Consider the following 23,822-nt stretch of genomic DNA (forward strand, 5'->3'; position numbering starts at 1 on the left):
AACACACTTTTTCCACAAAAAAATGATCTTAGCTACTTTACACCATTTTTAAACTGATAGAAAAAATGAACGCTCCATTTAAAAGGCCATTACAGTTTCGAGGTGGTCCATTAAAACACAACACTCCTGGCTTTAAAATAACTTTTCTGAAGAAGAACATACCATCGAGAAAATTAAGAAAATAGGATTTTTTCCTGAAAGGGAACTTATCTCCCCAGTAAAGAAAAGCACAAGCCAACCATCTAGCTGGTAAACACTTCTAGTCCTCAAAAGTTACTTTTTGACAGAAAAACACACTTAAAAGCACTTTAAAATACTATGCCAGGGCCACAAAAGTAAAATAAGCATAATATTACCATAGAAAAATGTTTTCAGCTACTTTGCACCATTTTTAAACTGATAAAAAATGAAAGCTATGTTTAAAAGTACGTTACAGTCCCAAGGCAATCCATTAAAACACAACACTCCTGGCTTTAAAATAATTTTTTTCTGAAGAAGAAACCAATAAAACATTAATGAAATTAAGAAAATGGAAGGTTTTTTTCCCAAAGGGAACTTATTTACCCATTAAAGGAAAACACAAGCCAACCATCAACTTTCGAAAGCCTCAGGGGGGTGTACTGTTCGGCAGTAAAGCTCTAAAGAGGTTTGCACCCAGACTTGTATTTTAGTCAGCTCAGCTGATGCTAAATGACGGTTTGGGTTCATAAAACCTGCCCTGAAACTTTGGAAGCCTTCTGGCTGTTATATCCTTGGCAGTCTATAACCCATATAGCCAATGCTACTGCAGCAGCAGCAACCTACTGATCCTCACACAATAAGGCAGCCTAAAAATGTGATAAATTAACACATTTATTTAACATAAGTACTATTTAATTTACTGTTATTTGTTTTGTTGTACAGTTCAAGACAAACAGCTTACTGTGTGACAAAAAAACAGCAGTGGCAGATTATATTTATCTTGTTCAGTGTATATAGCTCCTAGCTAACCTCTCTGACCTCATTCTATCAAGCTCAACTATCTCCTGGTTTCTAAGCACTCTATCAAACAGGCAGCAATCAGTCAATTGTGTCTCCTCACTATCTCCCTCACTACCCATCAGGATGGGTGTCCTACAAGGGTCGATACTCAGAACCCTATTGATCAACATCTTCACAAATCACCTATACACATCCTGCCCTCAGTCATCCCCCATGCAATACGTTGATGACACCACAGTCATTTCTACCACTGATAAACCCTCTGATCCTCACACCCTTACTCATAAATCATTCAAATCTATCAAAAACTGGCTCTCCAAATACCAGCTAATTCTAAATCCCAAAAAGACTAAACTTCTACTATTCCTTCCTAAATCTCTTACCCACCTTTAGTCTACATTCTCCATTACCTCCTTAACAATACTACTATTGTGGATGAAACAAATACTAAGCTCCTTGGTGTCCTCATAGATGTCCAACTCAAATTCAACCTTCATGCGCCCCACTGTATCAAAAAAACTCTCCAAAAACTAGGCCTACTGTATAGAAACAAACAATTCCTAACTAATGACACACGTCTATCTCTTGCCTATACCAACCCTGTCCCAAGTCTCCTTTACAACTCAGAAATCCTAACTAACCTGCAGTCCTCTCTTTTATCCAAACTCAAATCCACTTACAATAAAGTGGACAGATTTGCCACCAACCAAACCTCTACATCTCACTACTGTCTCTCTGTCGTCTCACAATTCTAAACTGGTTAGAATTCCCTCACCAACTCCTGCTCTCTCAACTGCTTCTTATCCACTCCATCCTCTACAAATCTGATTTCGGCTCAAACATCTCCTCTCTTCTTTCTCTATATACTTCCCCAAGAACCCTCAGATCTTCTGATCAAAACCTTATTGAAATTTATAAGCCAAAAAGATCAATTGGTCAAAATCTCTATAGTTACTCTTCTACCCTCTCTTGGAACATGCTTCCCCTGCCTATTAGGAAAATAACCCACATTAGAGAATTCAAGCATGCCCTCAGAGATTTCCTAATAAATAACTGGACCTGCAACTAAAAACATCCTCCCGATTCTTCCTAATAAAATTTTCCCTTATTTTTCCTTCCCCCCTTACCTCACTAATAATTGCTTTCTTTCTCAACCTCTGCTCTCTTCACATCCTAGATCCTTCATCCCTCAGCTCTTATCTCCCTTGATCTCTGAACTTCCTTACTTCTAACAGCACATCCTATAATGCCCTCACTCTTATTTAACCCCTCCTGACTTTTACCCTCCTAATCTACCAAACTGCTCGTAAATTGTAAACAAAATAGTGTATAGAAGTAAAGGATAAACTTCCTCTTTTTTCTCTATAGGCTGTACAACTAGAAATGTTAGTGTTCCTACTATCTGTTAGTGTATTTATGATTATTTTTCCTGACAACATGTTTAGAACTTTTATTCTGCCTTGTGCTACAAAATCTGATAAACTGCATAACACTGAGATGTACTACTTTGGACACTTCTCCAGTGCTCCTGATATTTGTTATATTTAGTTAATGATTGATACTCTGTACATTATTATTATTTTCTTTTGTTATTGTTTTGTTTAACGTGTTGACTAATGTGCTTTTTACATATAGTTAATGATTGATGCTCTGTACATTATTATATTTTTTGTTTAACGTTGTGTGATTAATATGCTTGTTTGTGGAGCTTTTCTCCCCAGGCATCCACTGAAAAAGGGCTTTAGCTCAGTCGGACTATCCCGGTCAACAAATGACAAATAAAACAAGTAAAAAAAATAAATATATGCTTAAAATGGGAAGGCCATAATGAAGATAATTTAATCATATTTGTATTTTAATATCAGGAAGCATAGGCAAAATTAAACTAAAGATGAAATATGGAGCAATGAACTGCTAATTCAGTGATGTAAATTCTGCTTGTGTCACATAAGTTAACATTTAACAAGCTATCACCATCTAAATTATCATTTCACAAAATATGATAAGTAATAACATCTGGCAGCGTGATATTCATTAGGTGTACAGGAATGCACTGAGGCTCAGTGTGTCTGGCTGAAAAGGATTGCAGACACAAAAGGTGCAGTAATATACCCTGCCATTATTGTTCAGTTAAATGCATACCATTATTGTAATAATAATAATAATAATAATAATAATAATAATAATAGAGTTAGTCTGAGATTCTGGTTTACACCAGGAGAGGGAGCTAATGTTTCACATTTCTTTGCCTAGTGTGACAGCAGTATGTGTGCAGATCATATCACAGTGCCCCCTGGTGTTCCAAATTGTAGGTGCTATCTATCACATTTGCTTGGAGGAACATTTTTCAGAAGAGTAGGAATAAATGGAATAAGCGGCATACTGGTAGAAGATGGCATTCTCTTTGCGATAAGAGGACAAGGGTGGAGAGAGCATACCCATAACAGCTTTTAGGAGAACAAAATTATGAGAAAAGAGAAGTTTTAATGGCCCCAACAATAAAGGATCACCCACTAAGGAAAGATTGAGCACTAAATAAAAAGGGAGAAGGTGAACATTATGCCTTATATTTATAGGCATAATAGTGCAACGATCTTTTGAAATATTTATAATAAATAAGTGACTATTAAAATTAGAACATTTCATTGCAACTAAAGCTTTTTTGTACCTGTGTCATTCTTGTAATGTAAAAAGACTGCCTCATTACTATTTTTTTTCAACTCAGGAAGTATTCAAGTATCAGTTGATAGGTTTTATGGAGATGTAAGTTTTAACATTTTTTTAAAACAGAACAGAATTTTTAATACTGATCATTCCTGATTCCCAGTCAACAAAGTATTGCAAAAAAAAGGTGTAGTACTGATCATAACACTGAATGTCTCCCTGTACTATGGCAACAGGAAAGTGGCCACAGCAACTGGATAGGACTGGGATGGTAGTGTATTTTGTAGTGACCACTGCAGGTAGGCTAATGCGCCTTATTAATAAAAGGAATGTCCTGTGCTTAGAAAAGTTCATTAAGGGTCAGAAAGCAGTACAACAACCCAAACACAGAAGCGCTTCTACAAATGTTATGAGCATGTTAGTGGGGACAGGAAACATCCACCCCCCATACACACACACCCCAAAGTAAAACAGGAGGTTTAAACTGCAGAGGTGAATGCAAGAATAAAGTCCCAAACCTTGGATTTTTAACATCTGTCAGGTAGACTTCATCAAGGTACTGAATACACACACACACACACACACACACACACACACACACACACATATATATATATATATATATATATATATATATATATATATATATAGCATACTTGTCACTGTACATCATCTTTGGGCAGAGATCATTTCTATCCTGAGTGATAGAAATAAGTTTGCTGCCATGGACAATGTCTGTGATCTCAATAAGGCCTTGTAGATGCATGCAGCCTTTGTTTTTGGAGTAGGTCAGCCTGACAGAATGCTGTGCATACAACTGAGACTTGTAAGAGAGCTATCTAAGTGTTTATCTAAGTATACCCCACAGTTAAGTTGCAAGAAACCTTTCCCCACCACAAACAGCTGTGATTGCTTGGGGTTCTGTCCAGAGCTTCTTTTTTACATCCGTGATGCTCATTTAACAGTTAATATCAACCATCACACTCTTAGAAAACATACAAAAGGCAGGTCCTATATCTGCTCCCTCTCAATTGCCTAAAATGCATTAGGACTTTCAACAAGATTTTAATAATGCTTGCAAATGGTTTTCAAGAAAAGTCATTTTTAAAATGATGAAATAATCTGTCTTTATCTGCCTTTAGCTCTGTTTCCTATATGCATTAGCTTAAAATCTTCATTTTCAAATGTTAAATGTTCAGCTTGTTCCTTTGTTGAGTATATTAATGGTCAGATTAGATAGGTAATAAGCCAAAAGTATATTGCACTGTCAAACTCTTTCTCTTCCATCAGTACATGTATGAAAAATGTTTTATATTTTATTTACTTTATCTGTTTACTCTTTGCTGACCAGGTTTGTCTCACTAGGCCAGACGTCTCCTTGCAGGGGAGAAAACACGAGGTGGTACTCATACAAACTAGGGGAAAGCTGACCAGGGCATCACTTCCCTTTCTTTTTTTCAAAAAGAGCCAATGGCTCTTCGACAGCCACCTGAGCTACCACTGACAGAGGCTGATGCAACCTTGGCTTAACATCTCATTTAAGTGATGGGACACTGAAGAGTACAGCACCCCACTAACAGTCTACTATAGTGTCAGTAATGGAAAATTAATTTAATTACTTAGTTGGGAATAGAACCCACATCCTTCTGATTACTCAGCACTAAAAGCAATTGCACTACCTTATGAACCACTAGAGTGGGTCATTGCAGCTTATCAGCTAGAGTACAATCTCTTCTTTTTGGCCTCAAATATTATGCCTTAGACAGTTAAGAACACAAAATAGGAAATTAAAAAACGCATAAGATCAGTAGTACAGAATGATGGGAAAAGTCAAAATTTAATACTAAATTACACACTAATCTTGAGATGAGGTTTATTTCCTGGCAGTTGAAAACATGACTTACTCAGTTGTACCATAATCACAGCAAAATTGTCAGTGATGTCACCTTCCAGTTACACAGATACAATATAACTGATGAATTAAAGCTTAAATCAACAGTAAGTGCTAGTTAATAACATGTAACCTAAGCACCTACAGTTTTTAAAACTGTATTTATTCATTAATTCACAGCACTTCTAGTCCTGATAGTTGCAATGCATAGGATCTCAAGTGACTATAGCATGATTTCTTAATATTTATACTGATCCGCAATACAACACTTACAGTCATATCTCTAAACCTCTTAGGTTCATAGGTTCATAGGTAGGTACTAGGCTATCTGCCAGAGGGCATTTATAACCCTAGCCAGAGTGTGTCAGCTTTCGCCGCCCCATTGATTAATTAATTGATCCTATAGGTTCATAGGTAGGTACTAGGCTATCTGCCAGAGGGCATTTATAACCCTAGCCAGAGTGTGTCGGCTTTCGCCGCCCCATTGATTAATTAATTGATCCTATAGGTTCATAGGTAGGTACTAGTGAGCAAGAGATCTGGGCAAAGCCTAAAATAATGGTGGGACAAAGGCCCAAAAATATCAACAGATTTGACATGCTGCTAATAGAAACTTAGACAGTTGCTAAAATCACAGGATTTGTACTAACATTCATTTTCTGAAGGCTAAGACGTCTGAAAATGTATGTTAACATACATTTTTCCGAAGGATAAGAAGTCTGAAACTCAAATGTACGTCATTATTTAGTGACTTCAGTCCTCAACAATTTGCCAGAAAAACAGACATTTTATGGGGAACTGACCAAAAATATGAAGCAAAAATCTGGACAGCTGGAATGTATGGTTATAATATATATTGTTTTTAATTTTAATTTTACTGTTTGATAAACATAGCTAGCCAATTCATCCTTCTGTATGAGCTATCCATATGTGGCAAGTGCTTATAAATTGCAACCCAACAATAGCACAAGTATTCTTGGGCATAAACTAAATGAGACACACTAGTCAGTTTAATACAAATACAGACAGAATGTAAATATTTTGATCAAGTTTGTTATTAAATTTATTATTTATTCAATAAGGAATTTTAAGAAGCCTCCTATCCAGCCTCACAAAGAGCAACTCCCACATGACCTAAAATCCAAGATCAATGACCCCACTAAAAGTAGCCTCTTAAAAAATGCAGAAAACAAAAGATAAAAATAAGTCCCATTTTTAGCTTCAGTAATATACCCCTGTGGAGGGGGCATGTTCATAGGTTCATAGGTTCATGTTATAGTGGTTTACCCTTGTTATGAGACTGGAAATCTTTGTTATGCACTTTGTTCTAGCCTCACTGATTTATAACATATCCTCTTATCTTCTTGCTTAATTTTATCTCTGTTGTAAGAGCTGAAATGGTAGCCTTATGCATTTAACAAAAAAGTAGCAAAATCTGCACAAGTAGGTAAGCAATGTTGTACCACACTCTGAATACAAAGACAAACTTAACTGTAAAAATGTGCATGCTCACCATCATCAGTAGAAAATGTATGCAGGGTGGGCAGTGGGTGTGCATTATCATTTATCAGTAAAATAAACACAGGAGATGGAAAACGGAATCAGTTAACAAGCAGCCTCAACAAACACATGTTGTCTTATGTCTGCTTCAAAGCGTGACTGGTTTGAGGCAGTATTGGGCCCTGTAATGATTGTGAGCTCTTTGCTCATGGGTGGCCCCACAACACAGACGGTTATCATATTTTTATTGTATTTTTTGTCAAACAGCCAAAGGTTACAAAGCACATTCCTGCAGTTAGTAAGTTATATGCAAGACAATGGATGTATCAAGCTGCGCAATGCTTGTGAGTTAGGAGTACTGCCGTTCTTTTAGATTTGAAATGTATCTATGGCTGCAGAGAAAATTAAATTAGGTTCTGATCACAAGGATAAAACATTATTTTTGGGTACAGAATGCCTCCATAAGTCATTTTGGTGTCCCCTTTCTCAGTAAATATTGTTAAACCATCCTGAAACAGTCTGCTGCTATTGCAGCCTTGTGGTCTTAAAAATGCCCCATCCCCTAGCTTAATTAATCCTGCTAAGGTTCCTATCATGAGCAGCTTTACTGGGCACCCATGACTTCGTAAATACCCATGGATCCCCTTGTCATTCAGTTCTGTTCCAAACTGTGTCCCTTTGAATCCATTTAGCTTTTTGAAATGGCCAGATATCAATCAGTTGAGGTGAATGTTTGTCAAGAAACAGGGTTCTGTAATGTCACCTGCCAAAAACTTCAGACTTTACAATTAATAATAACTGCTAGAACAATATCAGTGTGGATGTTTCAGTAGAGGAATTATGAGGAGGAGACCTAAGTTGGGCAAGAAGCATTAGTCTATCGGAGAAGTTTTGAGAACGTCACTCGACACACTGCATGTTCCTTAATGGAAATGTAACTCTAATGCTTCTTAATGTAAAAAAAAAGTTTTAGTAAGTTAATTTATACTCATAAAATCATTTATAGTGCTGAACATTTAGAAGTGCATCTGTCTTGCGTTCTATTGACAATGGAAACATATGTACCCTTAAACATCACATGCTTCTTTACTGTGCCTCCCTTCCCTTTCCCACAGAAGACACACAGAAAGTTGTTAAAGCTAATTTACTAAAACATCTGGTAGGAGAAGAATTAGATCACATGGCAAATTATATGGACATGTGTCCCACTGACATGACCACTGTAGCCACAGCACTACAGGGCATACCTCTCAACCTCTTACAGCAAGAAATCTGGACAAAGCCATAAATAACCAGGGGACAAAGGCCAAGGGGACAGTTTTTAAATATTGCTCTTACAAACTTGGGAGATTGATAGAACAATGGGTTTTGTATTAGCATGAATTTTCTGAAGGGTATGAAGTCTGAAACTCAGATGTCTTTCTTCAATTTCAGAAAATATGAGGCAAAAATCTAGACATTCTGTGAAAATCTGGACAGTTGAGAGGTATGTGTACAGGACAGCTCCACTCTTAAATATTTAACAGAATGGCTCTCTGCCTGATCCACACTTATTTTCTGTTTCTCTTTGGCAAAGAACTGAAGTAACAGCATGGTCAAGTTCTTTTTTTTTTCTTTTTTTGTTTTTCACTATTACCAAATCTGTGAGAAATCATAAGAAAGGGCATGTTTTAAGATTCATTGCATTATGTTCATTTTCTATAACTATGCTTTCATCTCTGTTTGTTATACAGTCAGTGCTACAACTCTCAGTGCTATATGACCAGGCAACAGTTAAGTGTCAGCAAGGCCTGTCTCCCTGGTCTGGCATAGAATGATTACCAAGTATTCACCAAGTTCATATTCTAGTTCCAGTTTTGTTGCCAAATCCGGCATCCAGCATCCTAACTGAAAAAAATTCAGTGCCTCAGCTGCTTGCACCACGAGGGATGGTTACACCTGATGGGATCTGCATTAACACAGATGGTCTCAACTCTACAGATTTTTGCAGAATGTCCAGATTTTTGCCTCATATTTTGGTCTGTTTTATATGAAATTGTGGTTTTCTGGAAAATTTGTGGCAAATTATTAAAGATTGGAGTTAGAAAATAATGACAGACATTTGTGTTTCTGACTTCATACCCTTCAGAAAATTCATGCTGATACAAAACCTGTTATTCTATCAACTTTCCAAGTTTGTAAGAGCAATATTTAAAAAATTGTCCTTATTTTTGGGCCTTTGTCCATATTTTTTGCCCTAAGAGGTTGAGATGTATGCTACTGGATGACATTACAGCAGTACAACACTCTTATTATACTACGGTCTTATCTTACTTAGATTGCATGATACAGGGAAGAACCCCCAGACTTCTGTTCTTATAACTACAGAAACAATTGAGTTTCTCACTTTGTGTGCACTTACAGCTTAATAATTTTGACAAATACTATATTTTACATACTAATTTCATATATTCTGCATATTTTTCATGGATATACTACTTGAAAGGAAAGTAACTAAATATAGTAACTCAGTATTCAAGCAGGATAATTTAGTTTCCCTTGGGACCGTAAGTTTTTATATAGAACATACTGCTTGCTCTTAAAATCTGAAAAGAAAAATAGAAACAGCCTGAAACATGCAAAGTTTCATAGCAGAACGAAAGTTACTTTTAAACCAAAATAATAAGAAATCAGTACAACATTAATACCAGCCTGTCATATGTATATGTGCATAGCAACAAAATGGGCAGAGAATAAATGAGACACATCAATACAGAATTTACTAGACACAGCCAGGTATCATTTATTATTAATAAAACTGTTAGCTATGCATCCTTTTCACTTTACTTAGAAACCATGTCTACGTAGCTTGCATCTAAACATTGTACTAAATATTATATTAAGAAACTGAAGTGTGTGTTACACACTCTAGTAAATCAATTAATATTGTTGCAGTATGAACCTGATATAAAAAAAATCTTGATGGCATATCTGCAGGTAACCTATGGTACTTGTAATATGAAATTATTAAAAAAAAAGTTTGCTTACCTGCAGGATTTCAGATGGTTTCTGCTGATAGTCAGAGAAGTTTCTCAGAGTGTTAAATGATGGAAGAACAGTTTCAGTCAGCGCCATATCCAACAATGTTTAAAACTGGTTAACCTAAATATGGAATTATTTTATGGTTTTTAAGTTTTTATAGTGTGCTTTATGCTTTATTTTTTGTTTTACTTTTACAATTTTGCTGTGGATGTCTTAATAAATACTTCTTCTGCATACCATTTTCCACTAATACACTTTACTGTGCCTTTCCCTGTGTATCACATGCCTCTTGCCTTGACAGTTTCTTAGCACTGATCATAAACTTTCTTATCCACAAACTGTTTTTTTTTCTGCCTTTCTCTGATTGGTTGTATACTGATGAAATATTCTGATAAGTGCCCCTTCTAGGCACAACCTCAGCCAATCAATATAGAAGGTTCAGCAACCAGGAAGCTTTGAAGTCAGGATGTTCTGGAAATTGATAGCAATTAATTCTGGAGATGCTTTACTGCATCTCAGGCTTAGAAATCCTAGATAAACAGCTGCTTAATAACATACAGTTTTAACTCTTTGATTGTCTTCAGTTTCTTTAGCTGTTGATGTTGTGCATTTTTTATTCTGTGCCATACTTTTTCTTGTTCTGTAACTGCTATGATGTGTTGTATTCTTGCGTTTGAGCCATTGTTAAAAAAGTTTTGCTGAATGTTGAGTTATAGTTCTTGATACAAGATTGTTTACGGAACTCCAAGGCTTAAATGCAAAAGGGACTCTGCTATTTGCTGGACTGCAGTAATAACCAGATGACATTGACACTGTTGGGCTTAATCTGGTCATAAATGTACACACACTTCTTTACTCCCAGCACATGGCAGTTACTTTCCCTTCTCTCGAACACATGGATATGCACCCTCCTCTGCAAACATAAGCCTATATTTTGCAACTGGACCTTTGATGAAGGCTGCTACTTATATGACTTGTACTCAGCCTCTCTTATTCATACGTCATCATACCACAATGCTCATTTATACAAAATTAATGCAAGACAAGATATAACTACTTTCTGCAGATAGTAAGCTGAATGACAAGGTGGCTAGATGCACATGAATATTAGAACACCTCCACCCCCCCCCCCCTACCACTGAGTGGCTTTTTTCACACTCACTGAAGCTAAAAACTGAAGATAGAACACATCCCTTCCCCCTCAAACACCTGCATGCCAGCCATCTTCACAACCTGGTCTGCAGGTTGGAATGAATTACAGAGCCGGTGCATATCTTGTGTGCATGGATGTTATGGTAATCTGTAAAAATGTGCAACAGAGTAAACTGTACATGCTGGTTCTTGTATCCTTTCATCCATCAGGCAACTCCTTGTTAAGAAAAGAATATCTGGAAAAGTGTGCATACATAATGCCTCTCAGTTTAACTCAGATGCCCAAGGCTACAAGTTGCTATAAGCTTCATTCTGTAGTCCCATGTTTGATTCCCTTACTTTCAATTTGCAAACTGTGTAATTTTGTACAAGCAGCTTAACCAGACACTGCTCCAGAAAAGGGGCACCTGTGTAAAGTGGGCTAAATAAGTGAACAAATAAGCCTAAAAATATTAAAATAACACTGAAAACAACCAGACAGAAAGTTTGTGTCTTTTGGAATCCATTCAACAAATGATTGTACATAAAATGATGAATTATGGTGAATCCCCTCTCTCCAACTAATAATGTTTCTACATGCATGTCTGTGCAGATGTTTAGGGGGTGTAGGGTAGGACCAGCACTGCATGTCTGACATCTAACTTCCCTATAAAACTACACATTCTGGTAGTTATTTTATTTACTATACTCTTCTCTATAACTTCTATAGAGATTTACATCAATACTTTATTAATAACAACTTTATACTGTTTCTCTCAAGGATACATAATCCACAAGATCTATTCTCATGAAAGGGAAAGATTCATATGTGCAGTCAGAACCAGATGTTCATTTGCACCTCTAGTTCAAGTTAAAAATTGTATTTGGCATAGTAAAAAGACAGACAGCTTTTCAGGTCATCACTACACAGTGCAAGTAAATACCAACCCCACTGGGAGACGATCCCAAAATATCTCAACTCAACATGCAGACGTTTATGAAGACAGATCTGAAATGGAATGATAAAAAGTTAAACTGAACTAAATCTGTCATTCTAGTATAGCAAGCAGGGATTCTAGACTAATCAGGAATCTTTTATTATGCACGAGTGAGTTACTGGGTACAAGGAAACATCCAACTGAGGCCGGGTGACCAGAAAATCTAAACAAAGTTGCATCCGAGTTTTTTTTTAATCAAGACAGCAAGCTCTTTACTGGTTTTAAACACAACAATGCAGTATTGTAAGCTAATCTGATTAAAATAATATATTCACTCTATATAAGTAAACAGTAACAAGAAAACGGAATATCTTTTCATTTTTTATGACTTGAAAGATAGTTTCTACATAGAAGCCATCACAAAAGATTTCTTACACAGCAAAAAATCACTTCTGACCATTGCTCACTTCTTAGGGTTACCACCTGCCCCTCTTTGCGAGGCACAGTCCCTCTTTGGGCAGTTGTGTCCTGCAAAAAAAAAAAACATAGGGACAAAAATATTTCCCAGATTTCTTTTAATATTTGCCCAAGACAGTTAGTTACCTTGGATCTGACATACATAAATGTTATATGAACTAGCATAAGCAACTCAAATACTACAATAATAAGTTTTTATTTTGGCAAAAAAGTGAAATTTTGTTCTTTGCACTGGCTGTGGGTATGATTTGTCCTGCAAAAATCTCATGTTTCTATAAAAAAAGTCCCACTTTGGCCATTTGAAAAGGTGGCAACCCTATCACTTCTTTAAAGTGAAGATATACAGGGAGTACTTTTACACAGGAAACCAATGAATACTAAAGGTGCTTGATCCAAATGAAACCTTGATGTATGAACTGTCTTAAAGGATTATAGTGTGAACTGTATTTTCATTTATTTATTCGTTTGAATTTGTTTACTGGGATAGAGCACTGATCATTTCTGACCAATTTCAGTCTCAGCTCAAGGTCAGTAACTGACCAGAAATACAAAGTAGACAAGTGGTGAGAACACTGGAGTGACATTAAAAAATACATAAAAAAATGAACAAGAATTCATAACATTAACATGACAGGAAAAAGGTACAATGATTAAAATATGTTATGTAAACGAAGTTCATACCATGCCTTAATATACAAAATAAACAAAAGTTTTCATAACAAATGTGAAGTTGGAGTAAAATAACCTAGACAGCCAAGTAGAAGAAAAGATGTTAATGCATAGTTAGAGTAAATCAAACTTAAATTAGACTTACATTGCGTGACCTGAGTGGTAGCAGTTACATTCTGTTTGGCTGACTAAATGTGACCTTAGTAGAGAAAATAACTTGGAGCAAGGAGGTTAGTCTTTAATTTCATGCAAGATGATTTTTTTTACCCCAGTGACAGCGTTGTTACCTCAACTATTTCAATGTGTGTCTTGACTAAGTGTCTGGTCTGTCAGATATCTGCAAAACACATGCTAACTGTAGGGTTCTAATAGAACAGTGACCTGGACAGGCTGGAGTGATAAAAGATATCTGTTGCTGATAATACAGGGAGATAAAAAACATCTCAGCCTGATGTAGCAATGACCCAGAGACTTAACCAAGAGGGTTCATGGGAACACAGATTCAAAGGCATTGTTTTAAGTATATTCAAAACCAAAGGGTTAAAAGGTCACAAAGACAAACAATTCAGTAAAAACTGCAAGAAATACCCAGCCAAGTTGGGACCTGCACTGTGTGATACCTTAAACCATCTAGCCTCACTTTTGAAAATGTCAGTTACATCAGAGAAATAGTGGAGTCTGCAAGCCCCAGACAGAGCTCTCAACTTTTTTGGTCAGGAATCAAGAACAATAAAAAATATAATGAGGGGACAGAGGACCCAAATTCGGGACAATTTTAAATATTCTAATTCAGTTAAAAAGTTAATAGAATAACAGGTTTTGCATTAACATGCATTTTCTGAGTTATGAGAAACATGAAACTCTGTAATTCATAGTGATTTACTAGGAAATCAAAAACTTATGAGACATGGAGCAAAATGTCAGGCAAAATCAGGGGCATCCTGTAAAATCAGAAACAGCTGAGATGCATGCAATCAGGTGGTGGACTGATGCTTTCTCAAGTAAGATAGGAAAACAGGGACCAAAGTGATCATCTGAAAGTGAATTAAAAAGACACCGATACATTTGTTTTTCATGCTTGCAAGGCAGGAGTATGTACTAAGATGATAAAAACTGTTGAAAATGAAGGAGGTTCCTTGTGGACAGGTAGATCATTTGCAGCCTTGTATGACTTGACAGAAGTCACAGATGGGGTAAGTAAAGTTTTGGCTGGGCAGAAAGAAGTGAGCTCATTGTTCAAGCTACCTGGCCAAAATGTTGCCAATTAGGGTGATGAAGGGTCATAGGGTTGGGAGGATGGCCTAATGGTTAAGGTGTTTGCCTTACAAACACAAGGTGTAGGGTTTGAGTCTCACAAGGGATAATTGGCTAGGCTTAAAATGGCTCGCAAGGGCAGTTAGCTTAGTACTAACCTATGAACCTATGAACCTATAGCATCCTGAAAAGTGACAAGCAAGAAATGAAGTGCAGGTAAGGAGAGGAGAGGCAACTATGTTACGAATCATGTAGCTAGAGTAAGGAAGCAAATAATGAAAAAAGTAGTATGACAAACAGCAAGAGTGGAGGTAGGGTCACCTGCCTTTTCCATCATTTTGGACTCGGAGAAGAAGAATAAAGCTCTGTGAACCATCTTTGTGTAAGGATTCTTAGGCACCCTGAAAAACAGAAACTGGTTTAAGGTCTAACAGAGCCATATGAATTTCAAAATAAGGAAACTGTTAAGGCTAAATACTTTTGTTTGATGAGATAGACGCCTGAATGGATGGCAACATTTTTAAGTTAAGAGTTAAACATAGGGGGATAGAATTATGCTGAAATGCATATCATGAAATTAATCAAAGGTTAATGCTTAGTGGAAAATGTCTTGAAGCATAATACCTAACGTGCCCTTCCAAAAAAGGTTTTATGTACTATTTATATAATAAGCTTTTATGTAATATTTATATAATATTTCTAATGGCTTAAGCATGCATAACAAAGTTAATGACTAGCGACTAGATTAGTCTCAGAAATGACTGATACACTGAGCCATTACCACTGGATCATGCAATATCAGCATAACTGCCATGTACAACTAGAAAAGGAATCGTATTTAACCAAAGAATCAAGAAGAGTTGCTGAGATGCAGCTAATAATAACAGTAACAATCCTGAAACTGACTTTTAAATTACATAACAAGAGTTGTTTAGTGACATGGCATTTAGCATTACTGCCTGCCAGCCCTTGGATCCTCAGATCACTTCTCAGACTGATTATTTTCTGTGTGCATTTTGTTTGCTTGTTCGCTCCATTTTCATATGGGTTCTGCCATGGAATAACATTTATTTGTACACCTCAAAGACAAGTTAGCAGATGGGCTAGTAATGATGCATCGCTCATGTGGGTGCGCATGAGGGTGAATATCCTGTGATAGTTTGGTGTGCCACCGAGAAATGGTATCTGCCTTGCACCCATTGTTGGAAGGATAGACTGGATAGACACTGCTCCCCCTAAACACTCCTGAACAGGATGTCACCGCTAAAGAAAATGGGCGGACAGGTACATAGGTGGATGGATAGATGGATTGTATCCATTTCACTGGCATGAATCAAAACTAGAATTAATTTAGTAAAATCCTCATTAATGGAGACTTTTAAAATGAAAGAGGAGTGAATTGTAAGGAGCTTTCTCATAAATGGTGCGCCTCAGAACTATGGAGAGTATGTGAAATCTTAACTACTTGCTATAATTAACAATAGAATACATTCAAGAATAAGGCTGGAGTTAAAGATGAGGAAGTAGAAAAATGTTGGCTAATTCTAAGAGTAAAATCAAACTTTTTTCTCAAGAAATAAAACAGAGTGAAAGCCGTTTTAGAGGAATTCCAGTTCATTTAATAGTCTGTTTTGTATACTTCTTCATGGCAACTATAATAAATGTTAGCTTTAAGATATTCATTGTGCTCAAGCTATCTCTCTCTCTCTGTACCTATTTTTTCTATTTATATTTTTCCTTGATATCCCCATGATTATTATGTCTGTCTTCCACTCACTCTGTTGGTCCATTTGCTCCCTCAGAGGTGAAAGCCATATGGCCCTTATGCTGCCCTGAGGAGAAGGTTTGAACAGTGATATCAGTACCAATATCTGCTGAGGATACTATTTCCCCTAGACATATGTCAACTCTGACCTAAGTCTGGTCTGTGTGCCTCCCACATATGCAAGCAATGTTGTCTTAATCCGTCCTGCCCCTCAGCCTTTAAACAAGAGCCCCACTGACTTCTAGTCTCCATGAGACATTCTAAGCAGAATCCACACCAAAGACATGCACTCACCAACCTTTCCTCCTGACAAAGGCAAGGAGGTAACAGCCTCATTATTTCTGATGCATCACAAACTAGACCACATGGGTGCTTTTATTTCCCAGCACAACCCAGACATTCTAGCAGTCAAAGAATCCTGGATCAAACAAGACTCCACCAACCTCCAACACTTTTTAGCCTCCTACAAGTATGTTGACGATGCCAGACCAGGCAAACAATCTGGTGGAGGCTCTGTAATTAAATACAAAAATAACCTAAACCTAAAAGACATTTCCCAAGGAAACTCCTCCTCAGACTCCAGTCCCAACTGGATTTTCCTATAATTTCCAACTCTTAATTAAAAGCAAACCACTACTGATTGCTGCAGCCTATCTGCCACCCCCCTCCTTCCCTTAATAAATTCAAATCACTCAGGATTAGCATCTTTAATGATGGTCCCAAAATAATAACACGATCATTCTGGGTGACTTGGCCCTCTTTCATCTCACAACAATTCCTTCTTTTCTCCATAAATCAAACACCAGCCTCCAGAACAAATAAATCCAAGAAACTGTAGGTGCAGTAAAGAAAATTTCAAATTGTATTTACTTTAAAAGTTCAGCACTTTTGTCTGCCTATACAATAAGACTTCATCAGAAAAATGAGCACAGTATCCTGTAAGGTTTTTAAACACTAAGAATTGGTCACATGCTCCCAAAACAACCAATAAAGAAAATGTTTTGTTTTTAAAGTGACATACTAAATAACTATGCAGCAAATGCATTACTATGTAAACACATAGACCCAATGTTTATTTAAACACAAGTAAATAAAAAGTTGCATTTAGTCTAATTTGCCAAAGTAACTATTTGTATTCAGTACGTTCACTCTACAGACCTCCCTGCAGTTTTTTTTACTCTTTCAACCACAAAAAATAAAAAATTGTGGGTAGGATATTTTTGCAAATGTTTGTAATGTGAATTGTTGACATTCATATGTCTAATGTCATGCTGATGTTCATAAATCCATTTTTTTTAATTTTCGCTCCGTTTTAACAATGTAAAAACATGTACACATCTATTTCGCTAGTGACACTAAACCAAAGGAAAGACAAGTACATTGAAAAGATATTCTTACCCAGTGTTGGCTGAGTTTTATCTTGGCACCTTCCAAAATGTGTTTACACTGAGAACAAGACCCACATTTAAAGGTACCATTCTTACTAAGGTCCGTGGAACTGCAAGATTCACTTTCTAAAATATTTTTATAGTCCTACCCCTTCTGGAAACCACACAAAGTTTTTTGCCATATCTTTCCAAATTCTTGTCATGGGTTACCAAGAAACCCCAATTTTTGTTTAGTATGTCCCTAATTTTCTAGTGGTCTGTAGTTAAAGTCAGCAATCCAAGTTAGCAAAGTTTCAAACTTTGAAACTTTGCTGACTTGGAGTCCTGGCTGTTTTGTTGTTCATTTTGGCCTTTGCACCTTGCCATACTTGCATGGGTTTTTGTATTTTGGGATTTCATTTTCCACTGTGCTGTTAGTTTTGGTCAGCGTTCTGGATAAGATTTCCATTGGGTTTTACTTCAGTTTTTCAATCTTTATTTGATTGGAGAATTGCCCCAAAACAGGGTTTTAGTTTAACAATCTCACTAGTGGATTTATTGAAGATCTGCAGTCCCCTGTCATCAAGGGGGACTTTTCTTTTTTAAACTTTAGATGTAGTTTGCTTTTTACGGTTTGTCAGTTGCTGCATTTGCTCGAAATTTTGGGGCACATAAGTTTCCATGTTTGTGGCCACTGCTGAAGTTTTCAAAAAAAGACTTTACTTATGAATAAACTTGAAACTTTGCTGACTTGGATTTCTGGCTGTTTTGCTGTTTGTTTTGGATAATTTTGGCCTTTGCACTTTGCCGTACTTGCATGGGTTTTTGTTTTTTGTAGTAAAAGTTGATATGAAAGACTCAGAATAATTAGCCCTTTTTCCTGTTCATTTATTGGTAATCTCCTCGGAAGAATAATTTTCATTGCTTGTGTAAATTAGTGGACTATAAAAATGCTGGAATCTTTTTAAAGTCACCTCATTGCAAATGTCATAAACCAAGGTATCGGGATATACTCTTGCTAAAAACATGTTTGATAAGAAGTCACTCTCCCTGTAAAATAAATCATCCTCCAATACCATCCTTGTCAAATGTACATATTAGCCTTTAACCATTCCTCTTTTATGATGAAAAGGGTGGCAACTGGTAAAAAGAAACTGGGAGTTTGAGTATGTTGGTTTTCTAAAAACATTAATAATAAATCTTTTCTTGTTGTAATCCTTCATTATTGTTGTATCTAAATAGTTGATTTTTTCCATGTTAGTTACATATGTAAACCTTAAAAATGTAGTAGCTGAACTGACATAATTCATAAATTTCATGATACCGTCTGTGAGGATATTAGATACTGTTATCTGTGTTAGCATGACTGGCTTTAGTTTTGTTATATATGTCAGCATGACTATCTATAATTCTGGAAATACTTTTATGTCTTTTGATTATCACTCTGATTTATGCAAGATGTTTGAATGTCAAACAGTATTCTTCTGGCAAACCAAATGTACATGTTCTTTGTAAAGAGAATTATGAATGCATGTTATGCCAGAGCCAGCTGACCTAAATGTGATGTCATTGTGTGCCAGGGCAGGGAGAACAGAATCTTCTCACTGCAGCTGTTTGTTTGCTTTTCAAAGATGATATGAGAGTAGAATTCTCATGGTAGCTTTCTGCTACTTTTGAAATAGATCTGCTGTAAAAAACAGGTTTTGAGTCACTTGTTCAGCTATCATTCTGTTGTTTTCAGAGCTGTTCAATTGTAGTAGTTCAGTTATTTCCAGAGTAGTTGTCCTAGTCACTGAGGACAGACAACAGTCTGGAGTGTAGACATAATCCTTCATCTTGCCTTGTAGAAGTAAGAGTATAATCTTGCCTTGTTAAATTATTTAGATTAGATAGGGACAGTTAATCTTCAGATAATCAGGTCACTACATCTACATAGTTAGAGGTTTTCTAGAATCAATGTGAGATCTATCATACAGTATTATTTTCATATTTTCCTGTGTGTGAAACTCTACTGTTTATTGGAATCAGTTATTCAGTATTTACATGTTTTAAATCATTTTATTTATTATTAAATGTTTTACTACCTCTCATTGTGGCTGGTTATTTAGTTAATATTTTAATAACTTGAGAGTGTCCATGCTTATTGTGATAACATCAGGGCCATTCCGAAAAACCTTACTGCTTGGAATACATGCTACCATTAGTTTCATTATTTATTTTACCCAATATAATTGAACACCCCTTTGGAAGGGTATTGTGGTATTTGACTGGTGGCAGCTGTTACCTTGTAATTTGGGCAAAGAAACATAGCAGGTAAATCTGTGTCAGTCTTTTCCAAGAGTGTGTATATGTGTGAATATCAGACATTTAATAGTGAGTGTGTCAGATACCTAGAACTAGGACACAGTGTTCTGAAGTGGTTAGTGTGGAGACTCATTTGGGGACCTAGAGTGAAGCATATAGTCCAGTCCCAGGTTTTGGAACCTGTTCCTGGTGTAGTCTTAGGGGACATTGTGTATTACTATCCCTGCCTTTAGTGACGCTCCCGTATCAGAGACAATGGTGATGATTGAGGCTCCCTAGTTACTGCACTGGGGTGAAGAGGGCTTGTCACACCCTCAATGGTCAAGCTCTAGGCAATAAGTATATCATCTAAATAGTGGGTGAATAATACCTATGGCAAGGTACAAAAATGGTTAAAAATAAATTTCTTTTCTCACTGAAGCATGATAATATTAGCAAACATAGGAGCACATGCAACCCCCATAGCTACTTCTTTTGTTTGTGAATAATATTGCCCCTCAAAGAAAACATAGTTGTTCTTCAACAGTATGTCCATCAGTGAAACTAAGACATTGATTTTACTTGAAGAGAAATCTGTAGATTCCACAAGATATTCATAGAAACACTGTAACCCTGTGTCATGAGGGATGATGTTAAAAAGATTTACCATATCAGTTGGAAGAAAACAGAGGTCTTCATTGTAGTTGTCCTCCTTAAATTTTAATAAAAAGTCCCAGGAATCCTTACGCAAATGTCTGAATGGTTTCAGAGAACGTTTAAGGATGAGATCCATACATTTGGCCAAAGGGTGAGTCTTAGAGCTACCTGCATTAATTATTGGTCTCAAAGGAGGGTCTTCCAAATTCTTTTGAATCTTGGGGATTCCAAAGATGGACGGCAATACTGGAACTTGGGTATTCAAATATTGGTGTGCCTCGTAAGAAAACTGCCCTTAGTCAAGCAGGTCTTTAAGTAAAAAATTAAATTTTGAGTAAGAAACATTCACATGGTTTATAGAAGATTCTTTGCAGAAATCATCACATAGTAGCAAGTTCATTATGTTAATATAGACATTCTTCAGCATAATAACTACCCCCCCCACCCTTATCGGGTTTTATAACCCTCAGTTCCGTCTTACGATATAACTCCTTCAATAGGCAGTGTTCAGAAACAGACAAATTGTGTTGTACATTCTTAAGCAATTGCCTGAAGTCATGTTCACAAAGTCTTTTGAACAATGTCAAAGATGAGGGCAATGAGGGGTTAAACAAATGAAATAACTTTAAATCAGTGAAAACGTTTTCAATTTGAGACCTTTCTGAAGGTACAAAAGAAATAATTTATTTGCAGTAAATTAGCATAGTCAGGTCCCATCTGAAAATCACTATACTAGTAGATTTTGAAGTGCCATTTCCTATTGTAAATTATGGTAGGACCAACAGTACCTAATGTTAAATAATCATCCACAATAGCTATAAGGTTATTTAATGCCTCCCCCTCCTGTTGTCTGCCTTGTTTCTTCTGTTCTGTCCATAGTTCCCATGGTACTTATTCTCTCTTAGGGTCTGCTGGTTTTGAAAAGAGTTGACCCCGTTGTGTATTCGCTGTGAATGCCTCAAAAGCAGGGGTTGGTCTAAAGGGAAACTTTCCTCCTCTCCCTCCTCAAATCAGTGATCCCTTTCACCCACACTGTTTGGTGCAACTTCTCTTAGACCTTTTGTTAGTTTTGGAAAGGCAAGACCTTTTAGATAATTGACGTTGTCTCACTCAAATTTTTTCTCTTTACATTTCATAATGGAATCTGATGTTTTGTCAATGTCAAAAAATGTTTGTCATACTGCTGTTGATATTCAGAAAATAAAAGATCATTGGTAATCTGGGAAATTCCCAACTTCTTAATCCCTTTGACACATGCTTGATCTTAATACTTTTGATAAAATAACAGTTTTCGATTTGTAATTTATGATATTTAGAAAGTTTCTTCTCAAAGGTATCCAAGGACTTTCTCAGAGTCCCCAACAGGGTGGTAGAAGAATCTGTGTTAAAAAGACATCCTATTTCATCGGACATAGCAACATTCCTAGGAGACAAAGGTCTCCTTCAGCTCATAAAAGAACCAACAAAACCTAACCTCAGATCCTCAAAATGCCTCACATTCACCCTGATTATTAAACTGCCCTACCAAACTCCATCTCCAACATAAACATTTCCCACCATTACTAAGTGACCTCTGTCCAATCACTCTTACAGTTATCAACAATCCTATAAAATTCCCAGTATTAAAAAGTCTGCAAAAACCAGTCTAGCACTAAAATAGACAAACTCAAAAACTTTCTCACTGTCTACTACTTTATCCATATACTCTCCTTAAATGACCCTAATACAGCAGCCATAAACCTAATGAACTTTCTACTCCGGCTGCAAGACAATTTCTTCCCAGTTATCCACAAGTTCTATAAACGCAACAAAACTGAATAGCTATCCACTGAACTCAAAGTTGTTTTCACTCTAAGGGATGACATGTGGCAATAATGGAAACAAACCTGTACAACTGAGAAACGCACCATCATTATAGCCTTATGTAACCTAGCCAAGAAGCTATTCCAAGACACAAAATTAATCTCCATGCAAAGAAATAAATTATTCACTTACATTCCCTCAAATATGTTTGGAAAGAAGTTATCTTTCTTATAGTAAGAAAACCTCATAAGGACACCCTTTCCAACAAACATTTAATATGTCACAACAAAACTTTCTCTAGAATATTTCCTTAAAGAATTTAGCAATCTCCCACCAATAAACTCCACACATCTCCTTCACATTATGAATGTCCCACCCACCATCATTCACCCTCCTCTTCAATTTCAAATACATATATCTCAAAGAAGTCTCTACTGTACTTCAGAATATTCCCACCGGCACTCCTCCTGGATCTGACAACATAAACCTCTGGTTCACATATTCCCTACAGAGATCATCTATGTCTTCATCTCTCCCACATATATAAACTGTCTCATACAAACATCATTGTCACAAATTTGGAAAACTATTACACCCCATGCAATGCAAATCAGTCCAAACAGTACCTCTTACTTCCATCCAATATCCATCCAAACTTCTACAAAGAATAGTCTACAACCAACTCTCATGATATATATCTATATCTATCGATTATATATATATATATATATATATATATATATATACAGATAGATACAGATTCCCTTCACAAGCTCAAAGACTTTGAACTGCAAATGGTTGAGACCATAAAAAAAGTTTTGAAACTTTGAATGTTTTGAATGGAGATCGCTGTACAGAGTGGAATGGTATATTTACCATTTTCCTTGCTGCAATGTGATCTCGGGGATTATATATATTTATTTAGCTTGCCCCCCTGCAAAAACATACAACATTTTTTTTCTTTTTTTTTTATTAAAGTTTCGAAGTTTCAAAACTTTGATCTTATAGTCTCAACCATTTGCAGTTCGAAGTTTTAGAACATTGAGCTTGTGAAGTAGAGCCATATATACATATATCTAAAAGTACCACCTGCTGTCCTCCAAACAGCATGAATTATGGCCTGGACAAAATGCTATGACAGCACTTTGGACCCTAACTGATGACATCCCGTAAAATACTGATAGAGACCTTCTTACAGGTGACCTATTTATATACCTGACAAAGGCTTTTGACCTCATTGACCACTATCTCCTTCAAAACAAACTAACTGAAATTTGCATCATTCCAGACGCCACTTTCTGGTTCAAAAACATTTTTAATGACAAACACTTCAGAATTAAAATAGGGTCCTCCCAATCAGAATCTGCACCTTTTACCAATGGTGTACCACAAGGCTCCATTCTTAACCCCCTCCCATTGCC

General features: G+C 36.4%; 1 protein-coding gene across 1 annotated transcript in view; it reads right to left on the reverse strand.

The window, feature by feature from the left end:
* The window catches only part of KLF1 (Kruppel like factor 1), a 103,084-nt gene extending 92,715 nt beyond the window's left edge, over positions 1 to 10,369 (reverse strand). The window contains exon 1 of the mRNA XM_044084652.1: positions 10,064 to 10,369. Within this exon, the coding sequence (XP_043940587.1) occupies positions 10,064 to 10,150 (87 nt within the window). The 5' untranslated portion in view covers positions 10,151 to 10,369. The remainder of the gene's footprint in view (positions 1 to 10,063) is intronic.
* Between the last annotated feature and the right edge of the window lie 13,453 nt (positions 10,370 to 23,822).

This window comes from Protopterus annectens, chromosome 9.part0 (assembly GCF_019279795.1).
Source record: "Protopterus annectens isolate FY-2018-M chromosome 9.part0, PAN1.0, whole genome shotgun sequence".
NCBI lineage: Eukaryota > Metazoa > Chordata > Ceratodontiformes > Protopteridae > Protopterus > Protopterus annectens.